Source organism: Tachypleus tridentatus, chromosome 13 (assembly GCF_004210375.1).
Source record: "Tachypleus tridentatus isolate NWPU-2018 chromosome 13, ASM421037v1, whole genome shotgun sequence".
Taxonomy (NCBI): Eukaryota; Metazoa; Arthropoda; class Merostomata; order Xiphosura; family Limulidae; genus Tachypleus; species Tachypleus tridentatus.
The window spans coordinates 75610350-75625334 of NC_134837.1; the positions used below are offsets into that span (position 1 = coordinate 75610350).

The 14985-nt window shown below is 33.9% G+C and overlaps 1 protein-coding gene across 2 annotated transcripts in view; it reads left to right on the forward strand.

Moving 5' to 3' along the window:
- LOC143237197 (uncharacterized) overlaps positions 1-14985 on the forward strand; it is a 234949-nt gene that overhangs the window by 40699 nt on the left and 179265 nt on the right. For both annotated transcript variants that reach the window (XM_076476179.1, XM_076476181.1), the window contains exon 2: positions 14378-14460. In XM_076476179.1, coding sequence (XP_076332294.1) covers positions 14378-14460 — 83 coding nt within the window. The remainder of the gene's footprint in view (positions 1-14377; positions 14461-14985) is intronic.

A 14985-nucleotide genomic window follows, 5' to 3' on the forward strand; every position in this document is an offset into this window, starting at 1 on the left:
TAATAGAGCTTCATAGCACGTTCTTCGTACAGTTTTTTTAATATTATCTTCATGTGCTTAACGACCAAAATGAAAAATTACCGCAGATAAACATGCAAGTTGGGAAGAATCACGCACATGAAGGTTCGGTTTCAGTTTTTTTTTCTTTTTTTCTGTATTTAACTAAAGCACTTTAATGAAGTGCTAACCAAGAGAGATTACACGAGATACGAATCGCGAATTATTGTGTTTTTGCAGTGATTGATTTCGTGTCAAACTTTAAATTTTTGTGCTAAAATTTCTTCAACACTGTGCTGTTGTTTATTGTGCACTAATTAAAAACTTCAAAAATTCGTAAAACGGAACCAAGGTACGTCGCTAATATTTATACGTTAATATATACATCGTATATCTACATATCTGCTTAAACTTGTAGAAAACAAAAGTGAAAAATAACATATTTGGCCATTCTGCGGAGTTTAAGACCTAGAAGTTTTGTATCCTTGATTATAGATAGATTACAGATAAAAATGTATCTGTAATGTTATTTAACCGATATAAAATACGTAATACTATGATCACCGTCGCTGTTCAGTTTGCAAACAAGTGTGATGTTTACATCGGTATAATGTTGGAGGTTTCTTTATCAGAACGTTAAGACAGATAAATACAATATTAGGTACTACATATTTGGTACACGCAGGATTAGGTACTTTATTTGATAAATACAATATCAGTTGCGAGATATTTCGATTACATCTTCGGTGTACAAGGTCTTTGACGGGGGGGAGGGTAGAAATGCTATATGTAACTTACGACAGTGATGTTTAGTAAGCAAGAGGAAATGGAATATTCAATAGCTGTAGCAGTAATTAGATCGGTTAAGAGCCACGTTGAGCCATTCTAAAAATTCGCTAACGTTGCGGCTAAAATAAACGTAAGTATAGCAACTGGCCTCTTGTTTTACTGAATATTTATTATCTAACATGTTACGTCAGTCTATGAAGATCAAATGTTCGTGCACAGCGAATTGGGAAAGTGTGTGTTTTGATACACAATTTAAAAACAGACTTTTCGATGCTGGACTAGGATGTTCAGCTTAACAGTAAATAGGAGCAGGATACGTTGACCTAATTGTATATGGGGATTGTAATGGAAAAGTAAGATTTTAAAGACTCCGAGGAACAAAACATTTTGAGAAAAAAGTCGGTAAAAGAAACTTAGGTTTAACTTTTAATTACAAACATAAATATATAATGTATGGGTTTCTGATATTAAGACAAACAATAGCAATTACCTCTTGATGACTAGAAACCCACTTGAAATACAACTGAAACCACAATTAAACCAATATAAAGGACCACCTTTATACCTATACTAATTAATAGCCTAACATCAAACTGCAACGCCCCCTATAATCCCGTACCCTTTTATACTCTCGTCCCTAACACATGTCAGGCAACGGTTACTTGCAAACTCTCTTTGTTAACTTGAAGATGACCTAGGAAGGTCGAAACGTCATTCTCTGCTTATCAATAAGTGTTAATAACCATACCAGCCGTTCTGAGATACAATAAGAAATTAGTTCATTCACCTTATACTTTTACTCCAATGGTACTGACTGTTAGCTTGTATACGTGTTATGTTAGTCTTTGGATTATTTTAAGGTTGATTCTCATGAAATCTCTTTCACAATGAGCTATGCTGGGACTAGTGGCTACTGTGTTGGAGCCCGTGGTTCTATGGTTTGCGTCCCGTTTCCGTAGAATAGTCATTCTTGGTCATTTTTAGGCGTAGTTCTATTGTATTTTTTAAGTGGACGGTTATTATAGTTCGTGTAGTTCAGTTTGATCCTTGTTGTCTGAACTTAGATGGAAGAATGGCTCTTTATCTCAAGATGGCCGCTTCTTCTGGTGGCAATCTCATGAGCCTTAGAATTATTCTTAATTTTTTAAATACATTTTCTTTCTAAACTGTGTATGATCGAAATGCATTGTGGGCCCAAATATCCGTTGGTTACAAGATTCTTAGTAACAGAAAGAATTGCATAAAACGCTTTAAATAAACATTCCACCAATATTGCATTTAATTATACCGTACAGGTGGAGCAACGTTTATTCGGTGTTTGGACCATCAGAAGTAATTACAGTCCATTTTGTCATGTCCGGTCACGCTCTATCTAACAACCTTACAGCTTCACAATAGCCCTGTAGCATAGTTTCTACTGAAGTAGGCTCCATGGTAAGGATGTCATCACCAAAGCACATAACTCCTCCCTGCATCGTTCTTATTAATGTACGAGGACAACGTTTTTCCAGCACTTATTCAGTGATGCGATTGCACGAAAAGTCGTAGGTGCTGCGTCTGGCACGGATACTTTCCCAATGCCATTAAGTAAAATGACAACACTTTTTTATCATACTAATGTATGAACACCTTCAGGAAGTTCTGTTCCATACCCTTCCCCAAAGCAATCAGTTTTCCAGCAGAACACCAAACAATGTCAAAATGCAATTCTGACACATCACGTTTCATCACGACGTATGTCAGCTAGGGTTCAGGTCCGTCATGGCCAGGTGGGTTAAGATGTACGACTCGTAATCCGAGGGTTGCGGGTTCACATCCTCGTCGCACCAAACATGCTCGCTCTTTCAGCCGTGGGGGGCGTTATAATGTGACGGTCAATCCCACTATTCGTTGGTAAAAGAGTAGCTCAAGAGTTGGCGGTGGATGGTGATGACTAGCTGCCTTCCCTCTAGTATTGCACTGCTAAATTAGGGACGGCTAGCGCAGATAGCCCTCGAGTAGCTTTGGGCGAAATTAAAAAAACAACAAACAATCGGCTAGGGTTATCACGTGACTTGTTCATTTGTACATTAAAAGCAGTTTTAATTTAACGTATTCAACTCTATGTATATGTGAAATCATCCATGTTCCATGTATTTTACATAGAAAATAAGCGATTTAACCACTTATTTTACTAAGTCAATTCTTTATAAAGACAGTTTTGTAGCAGGAAAATCATACAGTTATTCAGTATAATATAATATGTAAACATGTAATAACAAGTATAAAAACAAAATCGTAATTTGAAGATTAACTTCGTATTATGTTTATTTATTTTTAGGCTTTTAATTTTGTTGGATTTTTATAATACAGCGCCATGTGTTCTTGCGTTATGTTAGCTAAGCCTACTAAGTTATTCTAATGAATTATTTATCAGTATTATATTATTTATTTAATTTCACTGTATGTGAAGTGGATACATAATCACAGTTCGAGTGAACAAGCTGTAGAGATAACTTTAAGTCTTCTACTTCAACCTATTCATCTTCATCCATCATCTTTGATGTAGTTTTTATTGTCAACGGGAGCATACTGGTGGAAGATTACACTGATTAAATAGTCTTTAATAATTTTTCTTTCGCAGCAGTGCAGTTTGTCGATCGGGGCAATGTTTTAAGGTTCTTTTCCCCCAGAGGTCAGGCCTAACCTACTGATTTAGTCTGATCGGACTTCGAGCATTCGTGGTTAACAGGCTCTAGCCGTGAAGACAAACTATGAATTTTGAAGCCATATGCGCGCCATAAGAGTAACAGTCAAAACCCACTATTCATTCGTAAAAGGGCGGTTCGAGAGTTGTCAGTGGGTGATGTTGACTAGCTGTCTTCTATCCACTCTGTCAGTTTAGAATGGGAAATGGCTTTGTGCAACCAATCCTTTGTGCAGGTTTGCACTGAAATTCTGAAACAAGTAAAATTTTCTTCCAATTGTTTGCTTCGAGTCAGCTACAATTCGTAAGTAGATGCGGAAAATGGGACCATCTTTCATAAAGGGTAATTCATCCTTAGTAGCTAGCTTTGCACTGATGTTACAATTTGTTTTTTTTTTAAAAAAAGGTGACCATCTTCGTTACAGCTAGCAATCAACTTATTACTGTTCAGGTTTAAAGCGTCTTCATCAGCATCAGTGATGTCGTGTTTCATGAAACTGTTTTATTTTATTTTATGCTTGGAAAATAATTTTGGATTTTCCATTTTCACTGCCCTCTTTGGATATTTCTTCATTAGTGATTAAGATTATGTGCACAATTCCTTTGCGTCTTTAAAAATTCACATTTTTAAGTCCACAGCAACAGTGGCAATGTTAAGTATGGAAAGGTAACTTTTATTATTAAAATACCAAATTATCAAACAAAGTATTACAAAATTAGCAACAGTAAGTTACTTATGCTCGTTGCAAGTTACTGATGGTAGCACTCGAAGTTACCCTTGTGTAGTGCAACTTACTCATGAGGCACCCCTCCGCCCACGAATGCTTTATTCTAATTTCAAATTTAATCCCAAAACACTTTGAATAGGATAAAAGTATGTACAATTTTCTGTAATTCGAACGCCACAGTAAAGAGCTGAAACTAACAATAGTGAATTTGTTTAATTGTTTGTTAGAAAAATGTAGATTCTTGTTTTGATTTACAATTATTTTAGTAATATAGTTGTGTACACAATATGGATATCGCAGTAAATCTTCCTTCTTTGTTAAACCGAATAGAGTGAAAAGGTTTAGTTTCGGTTTTCCGCATGTTTGTAATACTGTTAATATCTGTAACTCCTCTACAAAATTCCCTTTCCAGTGGCACAACGGTATATTTGCGGACTTACAACGCTAGAAACCAGGTTTCGATACACGTGTTTGGCACAACACAGATAGTCCATTGTGTAGTTTTGCGCTAAATTCAAAACAAACAAACAAACCATTACAAAATATTTAAAAAAAATGGACTGAAACAGAGAAAATAGAATATAACAGTTGGTAGAGAAGATCAGAGATGCCGAAAGGAAGGGAAAAACAGTAGGAGATTGAGAAAACCCTAACAGACAAGGAATCTGAGAGAATGAAAGAAAGGAAACAACTACAGGAGACCTGAGAAAACACATACATATAAGACTAATAAAAAAGAAGAAAATGTAGGCATTGGTTCAGTGTAGTAGTGTGGTTGGTAAAGGGTTAGTTAATATTTCATTCATTTAATAGTAAGTGCAATTATTCAACAATGGGCGGAGCATCCAAAGTACCTGTTTTAAAATGTTGAAAAATATCCAGATTTCAAGGTTTTTATAAAGACATCGGTAGGGGGCCTAAAGAAGCAGTTGTTTTATGGAAATATTGTGTATTAAAATGTCAATTAACATACGAAATAAACTACGTGACAAGATAAATGGACATTTTCGTAGTGCACGTGATATTTCTCTAAAACAGACTGAAAAGTTAAGAGCTCTACAACAGTACAACCAATTATAAGAGGTCAGACAGAGTGATAAAAAGGTAAGAGGTCAGAGTGCAATTCACTTATTTGTTCAAGCACTTTCCAAAGCTGGTTTGTGTTTACATGTGACTGATGGACTTTTAGAATAGTTTATGAAAAAATGCTGTCTATCGACTAAGACAATGCCAAAGTATGCTATTTCGCAAGAAAAGTACTTGCCTCAAGGCTTTCAGAAACTTGAGATAGAAGTGAAAGTACGTATAATTGATGATGGGTCCTCATTTGTACTTGGAAAACCCACAGTTGGCAAATGGGATCATATTACGACACTGTAAAAGGGGATCCTGAAGTTGCAGTAATAATTGTTTCAAAGAGTCTTTTTTTTTTAATGCCTACAAACTGTAGCAGCCGTGCAGTGAAGTGTTTAGTAAAATTGGAATTGAAAAGATTATGAAAATCCGAGTTTTTGTTCCAACTAGATGGTTTAGTTTCTTTGAGAGTCTGCTTGTTGTTATGCACATGTGGACTGGCCTGATGAGAGGAAAGATGTCCCGAACAAAAAAATACCCCTGACCTTAAAGAAATCTTTTCCTCTCACCAACAGTACCAAATAGTTTATACCAAGCTTGTGCTTCTGGAAAAAGAACATAAAAAAGTTTTATTCTTGCAGAAAAATCTAGAGGGATTGTGTTATGTTACACAAAATGTAACACATTATGGAAGTCAAGCTTTTCATTTGTTTTTAACAGAGAATATAGGTTGTACCGACAGAAAAGTGAAGCGTAATCTTAGGAATAACATCACTTAAAGATTCTGTTTATGCGAGGCAATCCTTTCAGGAATTCTCTGTAGCCCTGAATGAAAACAAAACAACGACAAACTGTGGGTATAAGTAAGAATGCTGGATCCTTTCCTGGTATCAGTTCAGAGTAATTACAGCTACAATAATATTTGAAAGATGTAACAGTTGAAGGTCTGCACTGGATAATTCAGTCAATATATAGTAAACCCCTACCTTCTGGAATTTGCAAGATTCTGGAAGGATGTTGCAGCCAATTACAACATCAATTCTACTTTTCATTCCGGTTGGTAGTGTAGCAGACTTCCTTCGGTAAATTACGATACATTTAAAGACCAGACCGAAGTAAAATGTCCAAAAATAAGCACAATATAAGCCAAGGTCATCTGTAACATTAAGTTAGTGTAGTTAGATGATATTTTACGTCTGTTGTGTTATTAAACAATTGAAAGGTAAACTGGTAGGAATTCCAGAATTTTTTTCTGAAAGTTTTTAGTTAGTTAAATTCCTTTTAAACTGAGAGTGTACCCATTTGTTCGTGTTTAAGAATAATACTTTTTTTTTAAGACAATATAAACTGGTGGAAAGAGAGATCGGTATAGTTTTTGTTAGCTACTCATAACTTTAAGACCTGAAAAGTAGTCATTTAAAACTCTCGGTTAATGTTTATTAACTAATGCCATTGCAAAAACCGGACCTGCAAGTATACTTCTTGACATCCAAACTGTAATTTTCGTTTACTTTGTGTTGAGCATTTTTATTTTACTTTTCTTCGAATAAAACCCGATTTCAATCAAAATATTTATTCTTTTTTTGATTATTATATAAAAATACCCGATTAAAAAATATATGAACCCTAATTTAGAAAAAGAAATTATCCGACGATCAAAATCCCTGCTCATTTGTTACTTCGAGTTATACTTTCACAGTTACTAGTAAACTACTCCAATTACCATTGCAGAGTGCAAGCTACTTAAAGGCTCCTCGTGCGTATTATTAGTATAAGCCACGAGTCGACAACGACCGCAATTAACTGCTAGTGCATTAGTTAAAAGTATTGCCATTTAAATAGCAGTCAAATAGACCCACAGAGTTTTGAGGAGGTCGACACCAAAACGTTCACCTTCAAAGAGCAGAACAACTCTGATATTTTATTCTAACCTTTCTTTCTGTATTAATGATAGTGGGTTTTTAGGTTCAGGTCTCGAATAGCACAACGGTATGTTTGCGAACTTTCAACGTTAGAAACAGGGTTTCGCTACGCGTGTTGAGCAGAGCACAGATAGCTCATTATGTAGCATTTTGCCAAATTACAAACAAACAGAACAAGCTTTATAGGTTCAGAGGTATACCTCTAGAAGCTCAATGAACCAAGCATCTATCGTTACTTTTGGTTCAGAAGAACATTCTATACTTATAACTAGATGTACTTCCGCAAGGTCCCCGAAATTCTTCTTTTTCAAGACTGAATGAAACCAAAAGGAAGAGTAAAAAATATTTTTATTTCTTGTTCTTGAAGTTCTTATGTCGTGCTGTGTTGAATCTTACAGAGTAATAATTCTTCTTGTGACTAGTAGTATGCACACGTTTTACGGACGCCACGACAATACGAATTGCTGCGTTAAAAGTCCCTTATGTGACGTCATTTTTGTTCTACTCACTGACTGACTGACTGACAAACAACACAGTAAGTATTGTATAACGGTACGAGTGGTTAAAACAGTTAATCCTACAGACGGTCTTTTGGACTCCTATAGGGGAAATTAAGACAGCAGTCTTTTCAAAAGTTTTTATTTTAAACTTGTAGTACAGACTAAACGTGGCAATGCATTTGGAGGAGGACGATTTCGTTTCTGAAATTTTAACAAGTTGTAATTAAGTATTTTTTTTATTTTCGCTATTAATTTTTCTGGTGGGGGAAAAATGAACCATGTTAAAAAAAAAAGTATAAGTCAATTACTCTGATATTGCATTCCTTGTAAAGCCTTTCTCAACCACATATTAATCTCTGCATGTATTATTACTATAACGAAACTCAGTAATGTGGACTGTAAGAGCTATGCTTGGAAGGTGCTTTAGAATACTATAATGTTTCAAGATGGGTAACAACAAGGTTTTTTTTTTATCAGCTTTAAATGAAAGCAGAATCAAAATCAAAACGTTTGACGTAGCTTTCTTGTTAAATAGAATATATTACATGCTGACGGACATACAGGCAGTAAAAGTTGCTCAGTTAATACAAGTTTACGCACATCATAAAAGCAGAAAAAAAATGGATTCACCAAATGGTGTGCTTGCAAGTCCGTGTTAGACAAAATGTGCAAATTTTCCCCAGTTTATAGATCCTTTGATGGCCGGAGGTTTGAGGCATTAACTCTCGAATTCAATGGATTACAGCTCGGATAACCCAATGTGTAGCTTTGCGCTCAAACAAAATGAAATTTATGAAACCAGAATATAATTTCAATTATCTTTTTATATCACGAACTAATAGCAATATCGTTAACTTTACAAGTTGATGAACCGTGCACATGATGATATAGAAAGTAAATCAAAGTAATTATATATTATATTCATATAAGTAGTTTACAAATTAATTAACTTAATATGTATTATTTTTTGTCGGTTTATTACAAGAGCATAAATTCTCAACATGTAGCAACAAGGTTACAGCTGTTCTGGGTACAATATAAAGGAACGTTTTACTTTTACCTTGTTCTACTACTACTACTATTTTTTTAGCAAACCAGGAAATTATCCGTCACTAGTTTTGCAGTTGTTGCATACTTCCAGCTTTCCATTGGTTCTCCACTAACCAGAATGTTGCCTGTCCACTTACAAAACCACAATCTTGTTCTTTTTCTGCTTGCAATCTTTCTAAAGTTATTTAATGCCAGACAAGTTTTAGAAGAAAATATTTCATTTTGCTTTGTTACTGTCGTAACTGTGGATACAGACTTGTTTCCTATGAAAAGTTAGTTGTGTTTTTATAGTGGGAAGGGCTTATCTAGGAAATATAACTACTGAGAAACTATAATGTGAAACCTATAGAGATAAAACGTAAAAGTTTCAAGACTTTAGTATGTAGAAAAACTGCAGTGAATTGCTTATGAAATTGCTGATTATAGTAATTTGGTCGAGACTCAAATGACTATTTCACCCATTTTCAAGCATTTAAGCCTATGTGTTTATAAATCACATTCTGGGTATTTAAATAACCACACCTGCCAACTCTACGAATTTCAGTGGTAGAATACCAATTTTTACACTATTAAATGGCCTGTCGCTTATTTATCTACTGTAATAATCATTCAGTTGTTTTTGTTTCTTCAATTTTGGAGAATAAATAAGCCGCGCCTGAATTGCGAGCTAGGACTAAATAGATGGTGTGGTTGTACCAAGTACGTTAGGCTTATTAAACCCCGTTATTGTAATATGCAGCTCTTTGATACAGACAATGTTGTTTATATAAACGTTGTTTCAAATGGGGGTAGGTGAAATCTACCTTTTGTTTATCACTAGCCTTGTTTGTTAGATTTTTTGCGCGCAATGAATATTTATAATGATATATAATTAAAATATTAAATAAAAACATCGTTTTCATATTTGGTATTGTAAAGGATGACAGAAAATTTACTTTATTAAAACGACCTCTGTCTTCACCAGCTGCACCTTTACAGAACATTTTAATTAAGATTTTTTTGTATTATTCTAACTCGCATGTCAAGTTTTGATTATTGTAATTTTCTATTCCCATCTAATATATTTTGAAGATGTATAGAGACGGTGTACCACGTGATGCAATTTTACACATGAGTAATATTTCATTACACCCGTATATGCATGATTGAAAATATTAAAATAAATCATCTCTCTCGCAACGAAAGCAGTTCTAGGTATAAGGGTAACAACGTTAAGTTATGGTATTTAACAAACAAGTAGTCATTGTTGCTTATTTTACACTTTTTCAAATTCAGCCAACACGTATTTCTGAAAATCAAATTTCTTATCTCTGATTGTTCCCCCATGCTTTTTGTGGCTCAGCAGTGAGCTTGAGGGCTTAGCGCTAAATGCCGGGCTTCGATCCATGTGATAGGTACAGTGTAAATAGCTCATTTTATAGTTTACTGTTAGAAACAAGACTAAAGCTTTGTTGTTGTTTTTTCTACTTTTCGCGCCAAGTTAAAGAAATTGCTATATACGCCCATAGCTGTCCCTAATTACGAATGTATAGATTAATGTGAAAGAAACTAGCCAAGAGCAACAAATGTTTGTCTACACTTGGACTGTTATAGTCTGACGTAATAGTGGGATTTGACGAAGGACCTCTACGTTTGAAGTGTTTTAGCGCGTGAGGCTGCAAACCACGAATTTTCGAATTCACAATTGAAACAGTTAGGCCACGCCAACTCGCAAAATAAGCAATTAGCTACTGCGCCTTTTACAACACTGAACTAAGAACTGTTTTTGTCGCGTATAAACTCGTATCAGGCCATTCTAGTTTTGTGTTTTGTTATCAGTAAGAGAACTAATGGACTAGCTTGGACAGCGCTTTGGTACCTTTTCCAGTCTCCCATGGTGCTCAGCTGCTAATAATTAGAACTATTTTATATATGCATTTAAAATAATTCCTTGTCTGAATACGTGTAAAAACTATGTAGTCATAATAACAATTAATTCTGGAAGCACATTAACGTCAACTAGTGTACAATTCAAATGTACGTATTTAAGGTGGGAAGACCGATGTCTCAAAAACTTTCCACCATGTGTACTGAAGTTTATTTTATTGTTTTTGCTATTCAACGTTTTTCGTTCTGTTTCTACGATAATATTTTGGAAATTTTGACTTTTTTTTCTCCAAAAGATTAGAAGGTTTTAATTACGGGTAACAATAATATAGGTCTTTAGAATTGTTAGAAATGCACCTCAAATTGTTATCGCCTTGCGTCCCTAATACAATAGTATACACATTCTATGTATGTAATATAAAAATGTGAATCAACATTAGGCCTACATGGTGGAGCTTCAACGTGTTTGAATTGCTATAGAATATGGACAGAAACATCAGTCCACTACCTATTAAACTTAAAATTGTTCTCAAGTGTCCCCGCAATGTAGAAATAAAACAATAAAAAAGGTAAAAACATTTTATTAAATCCATTTTGTAATAACGGAAAACTTGTATTGATACTTATTAAATAGCGTACTTCAGCCATATGAGATCGTAACTATTATATATTTATTCCGAAAGTAAAAAATTATTACTTGATCACCGATACAGCTCCGATATTTATTTTACAGCAACGTCATTGGTTAAAATAAATCGTGATGTGTTCTTGTTATTTGAATTCACTCACAGCATCTTGTTTTAAAATAAAGTAATTCAAAATAAATTATCATGTGATGTTCTATTAATAATTATTTTAATCTACTGCATTAATGGTGTTAATTTCAAAACGATTTGTTGGTGTGCACCAAATTCATTTGAAACTGTGGGGTGTATCCCTTAAGACACCATTAAGACATCAAAACAGTAAACATAAAGTTTTTATTAATGGTGAAATAATCAAATTGTTAACAATTAGAATGTAAAACAGCGGAATAAAACTCAAATGTCTAGTCTTGAAAGATGTGATTGTTGAAGAGTATTATATTATTTAGGAATGTTTTTCGACATTTATGTTAGTTTTATTCGTTACGAAACTTTTACCAACACTCCTAAAATGCACATTTTTCACCTTTAAAACATAAAATGTTAACTGTGAAAAGTTATTTGAATATAACATTGAATAATTACAAGCATAATAATAAATAAAATCAGCTGACAAACTTCGTTAAAAAAGCTTGCCTGGTAATAAAGGAACAGCTAATGAATTTCGTGCGATCTTATAAATTTTTATAAGTAAGCCAAGGTTTTACTCAGATTTTAAAACCTGTTTTAAAACTCTAGCTTCAAGAACTAAATCGGGTGATGAAGCAATGCAGGAATTTGGTACACATGATTGACTCAGTTGTATTTGTGACTGGTCTTATTTTTCTTAATGTAATATGTGATGACTTAAGAAAAGAGCAGGTGCACCTCTATAGGCAGTTTGCCAGTTATTGTATTTATTTTCCAACGTGCACCTGGCCCACGCGCCCCTAAAAACAAATCATGAGTATACGGACTTAAGACCACTGGTTATAAGCCAGTGGAATGATTATTGTATGCTGACGAATGAGATACTCTTACCTTACCACATCTACGAAGCTTACAAGCTTATTAAATAATTGCATCAATGCCATCTCTTCTCAATTTCTTCGTTTCTTCTACATTTTCTTTGAAATAATCGCTGCTTGGCTCGTTGGCATAACCTTGGCGGTCTGTTCAAGGTTGTGTCTAGCACGAAACGGTGGTAGCCGCAGGAAATTTTTGAACGTGATAGCACGTGTTTCTTCTCGTGAGAAAGGACTTTCAAAAGCAGAGATGCGTTAATATTTTGTATTATAGTACTATTATCTTTTAGAGAAAATGCATATTTTTTTTCTTTTACGTGTGAAGTATGTTAAACCTAGAAAATAAGTTATCCCTGTTCATGTGGGGATATCTTAGAATATTCGCGAGTAAATTATATTATGGCAATATTGCAGGAAGCAATGATTTGTCGATTTATTTTCCCTAATAATTGTTTGAAGCAACTGAATCTAAACTAATGTTATGCGCAAGCAAAAACTTTTGAACGTAAAAAAAAACAAAAAATTTTCTCACAGAATTTAGTCTTTAAAGAAAAGAAACTTCCATAAACTGGGGTGTTCATGAGTTACATTTAAGAATTATCTACTTTCTAGCTAAAGAAGCTGGTCATATGTTGTCTTCTGACAATTTAAAAGTCTTAGAGATGAGATGTATGTCCAGTGTGTTCCAGGTCAGAGATACGACCAAGTCGGCAAGAAAAATTAGCATAAAAATTTACAATATTTAATGTTTACCAACAAATGCTGCTTGAATACTGTTTCACAAACGACAAAGGAAACTTCAAACTGGACACACCCGCAGAACCGTACATTGGTATTGCCAGTAGATTTTCTTCGTGTATTAATTCTTTTGTAGAATTTCTTCTTGAAAGTTTGGTACAGCTTCGTTAAATAACATTATAAATACTTAGTTTAACACGCATTTAATGCCATTGGAACCTGCTTTGCCCGTTGACATTTATTTATCAAACCTCAGTCTGCTTATTGGTTAAGGACACGTACAATCGTTATAACAACATATTTCTTTCAGATAATTTTAGAGTTAAAAATAGGTCATAAATCAACAGACTTGAAACGTACAAGTTTCGCTCAGTCATTTGAGAAATTTTGTTTTTAAGAATTAATTAATCTTTACACACTGCAAAAGTTGCCATTGAGTGCGTGTAACGATATGTATGTTTGTTAGTTTGTTTTACAGCAAAGCAACATTGGGTTATCTCGTGTCCATCGCTGGAAATTGAACCCTGGATTTTAGCGTCGTAAACTTAGTACCGTGCCACTGGGAATGACTTTTCGATATGTAGTTTAAAGAAATCATGATAGTAAAGAAACGGTGTTTAGATAGTGAACCAACTTCACCGAAACGTTCAATGTATTTGATAAATGTATAACTTATTCCACCGCTGGCATTCATTCAACAACCAGTTGATTATTACTGATTCCCAAAATCTCGTTTAGCGTCAGAAGTTGTTTTGGAAACATTTTAATTTAGAGAATCTACTTTCATTCAGTGATTCAATAAACTAATTACTGTTAAATTTGTAGCTTCTTGACAAGTGACATTTTCCTTCGTTATTAAATAAAGCTTTTAGCCAATTATAGCAGTACCTCTCATTCCTCCCCTCACAGCCTTCTAGTTTTTTATTACAATCAAGTGACCCTCGGAAAAAAATAATAATTGAGGATAAATGTCATTCTCTTGTTTATAAAAATATATTATCGCATTTATATATATGTATAAATTGGATATGGATTATTATTTGCAGAAAGATATCCTGTCATTAGTCCTGTATATGGTATGATTTAATAAGCGATGAAATTCGATAATTGTTACAAAATGAATATGAAACTTCTTTCTTATAACTGATTACTATAGTATTTCTCTTGCTGTTATATTTAATGATCCATCATATTATAAGTTCGCACCTTAAACAAACATACAGTTAACTTGCAGTATGTTATTTAACATGTCATCAAAATCTTATTACGTAAGCGACTTAGAAAACCCTTTAGCTTTCTTCCTTATTTCAGCGACGTGTAAATAATTAAACTCGTTCATTGTTCATGAAGCTGATTTGTGTTTTGTGTTTGTATCTCAGATTTCTGAAAGATCTAAGAGAATGAATAACTCCTGCACCAAATGTGAAGACCGTTGTCCTGGATATGCTCCTCATTTTTGGAGGTTCGTGAGTATTTGAATTGTTAATTGAAAGAACATTTTTGTACCATTGGTGTACTTGCGTGTTCAATAACGCGGTAAATCGTCTAAGAAACTACATGTAGGTTTTTACAATTCAATTTTGGAAAATGTTTACTTAATTTTAAAAATTTTAATTAAAAATATATTTTGGCATTCATTATTAATAACGTATTTTTTGCCTCAAATGCCGAAACAGTTTGACTGTGAGGCCTAAAAAACGTTTCTTATTTTTCGTTAGGCTTAATATTTTTACTACTGTTGTTTGAAGCTAAATCATGATAATTTCTGTAAATCATATTATTATACATGCAAATTATAAAGAGTAATTACGAAATACTTTATATACTCTTTTATAAAGGAACTTAAGTCTATTCGCTACAGGAATAAGTTATCTAGGAGTTCATTTGTTTTTAAACCCTAATAAGTGTCACATTTTAATAAGGTGTATTATTGCCAGTTCTCTGGCAAATGGTTTGTCATATAGAGGTTTGTTAAAATACTATATAC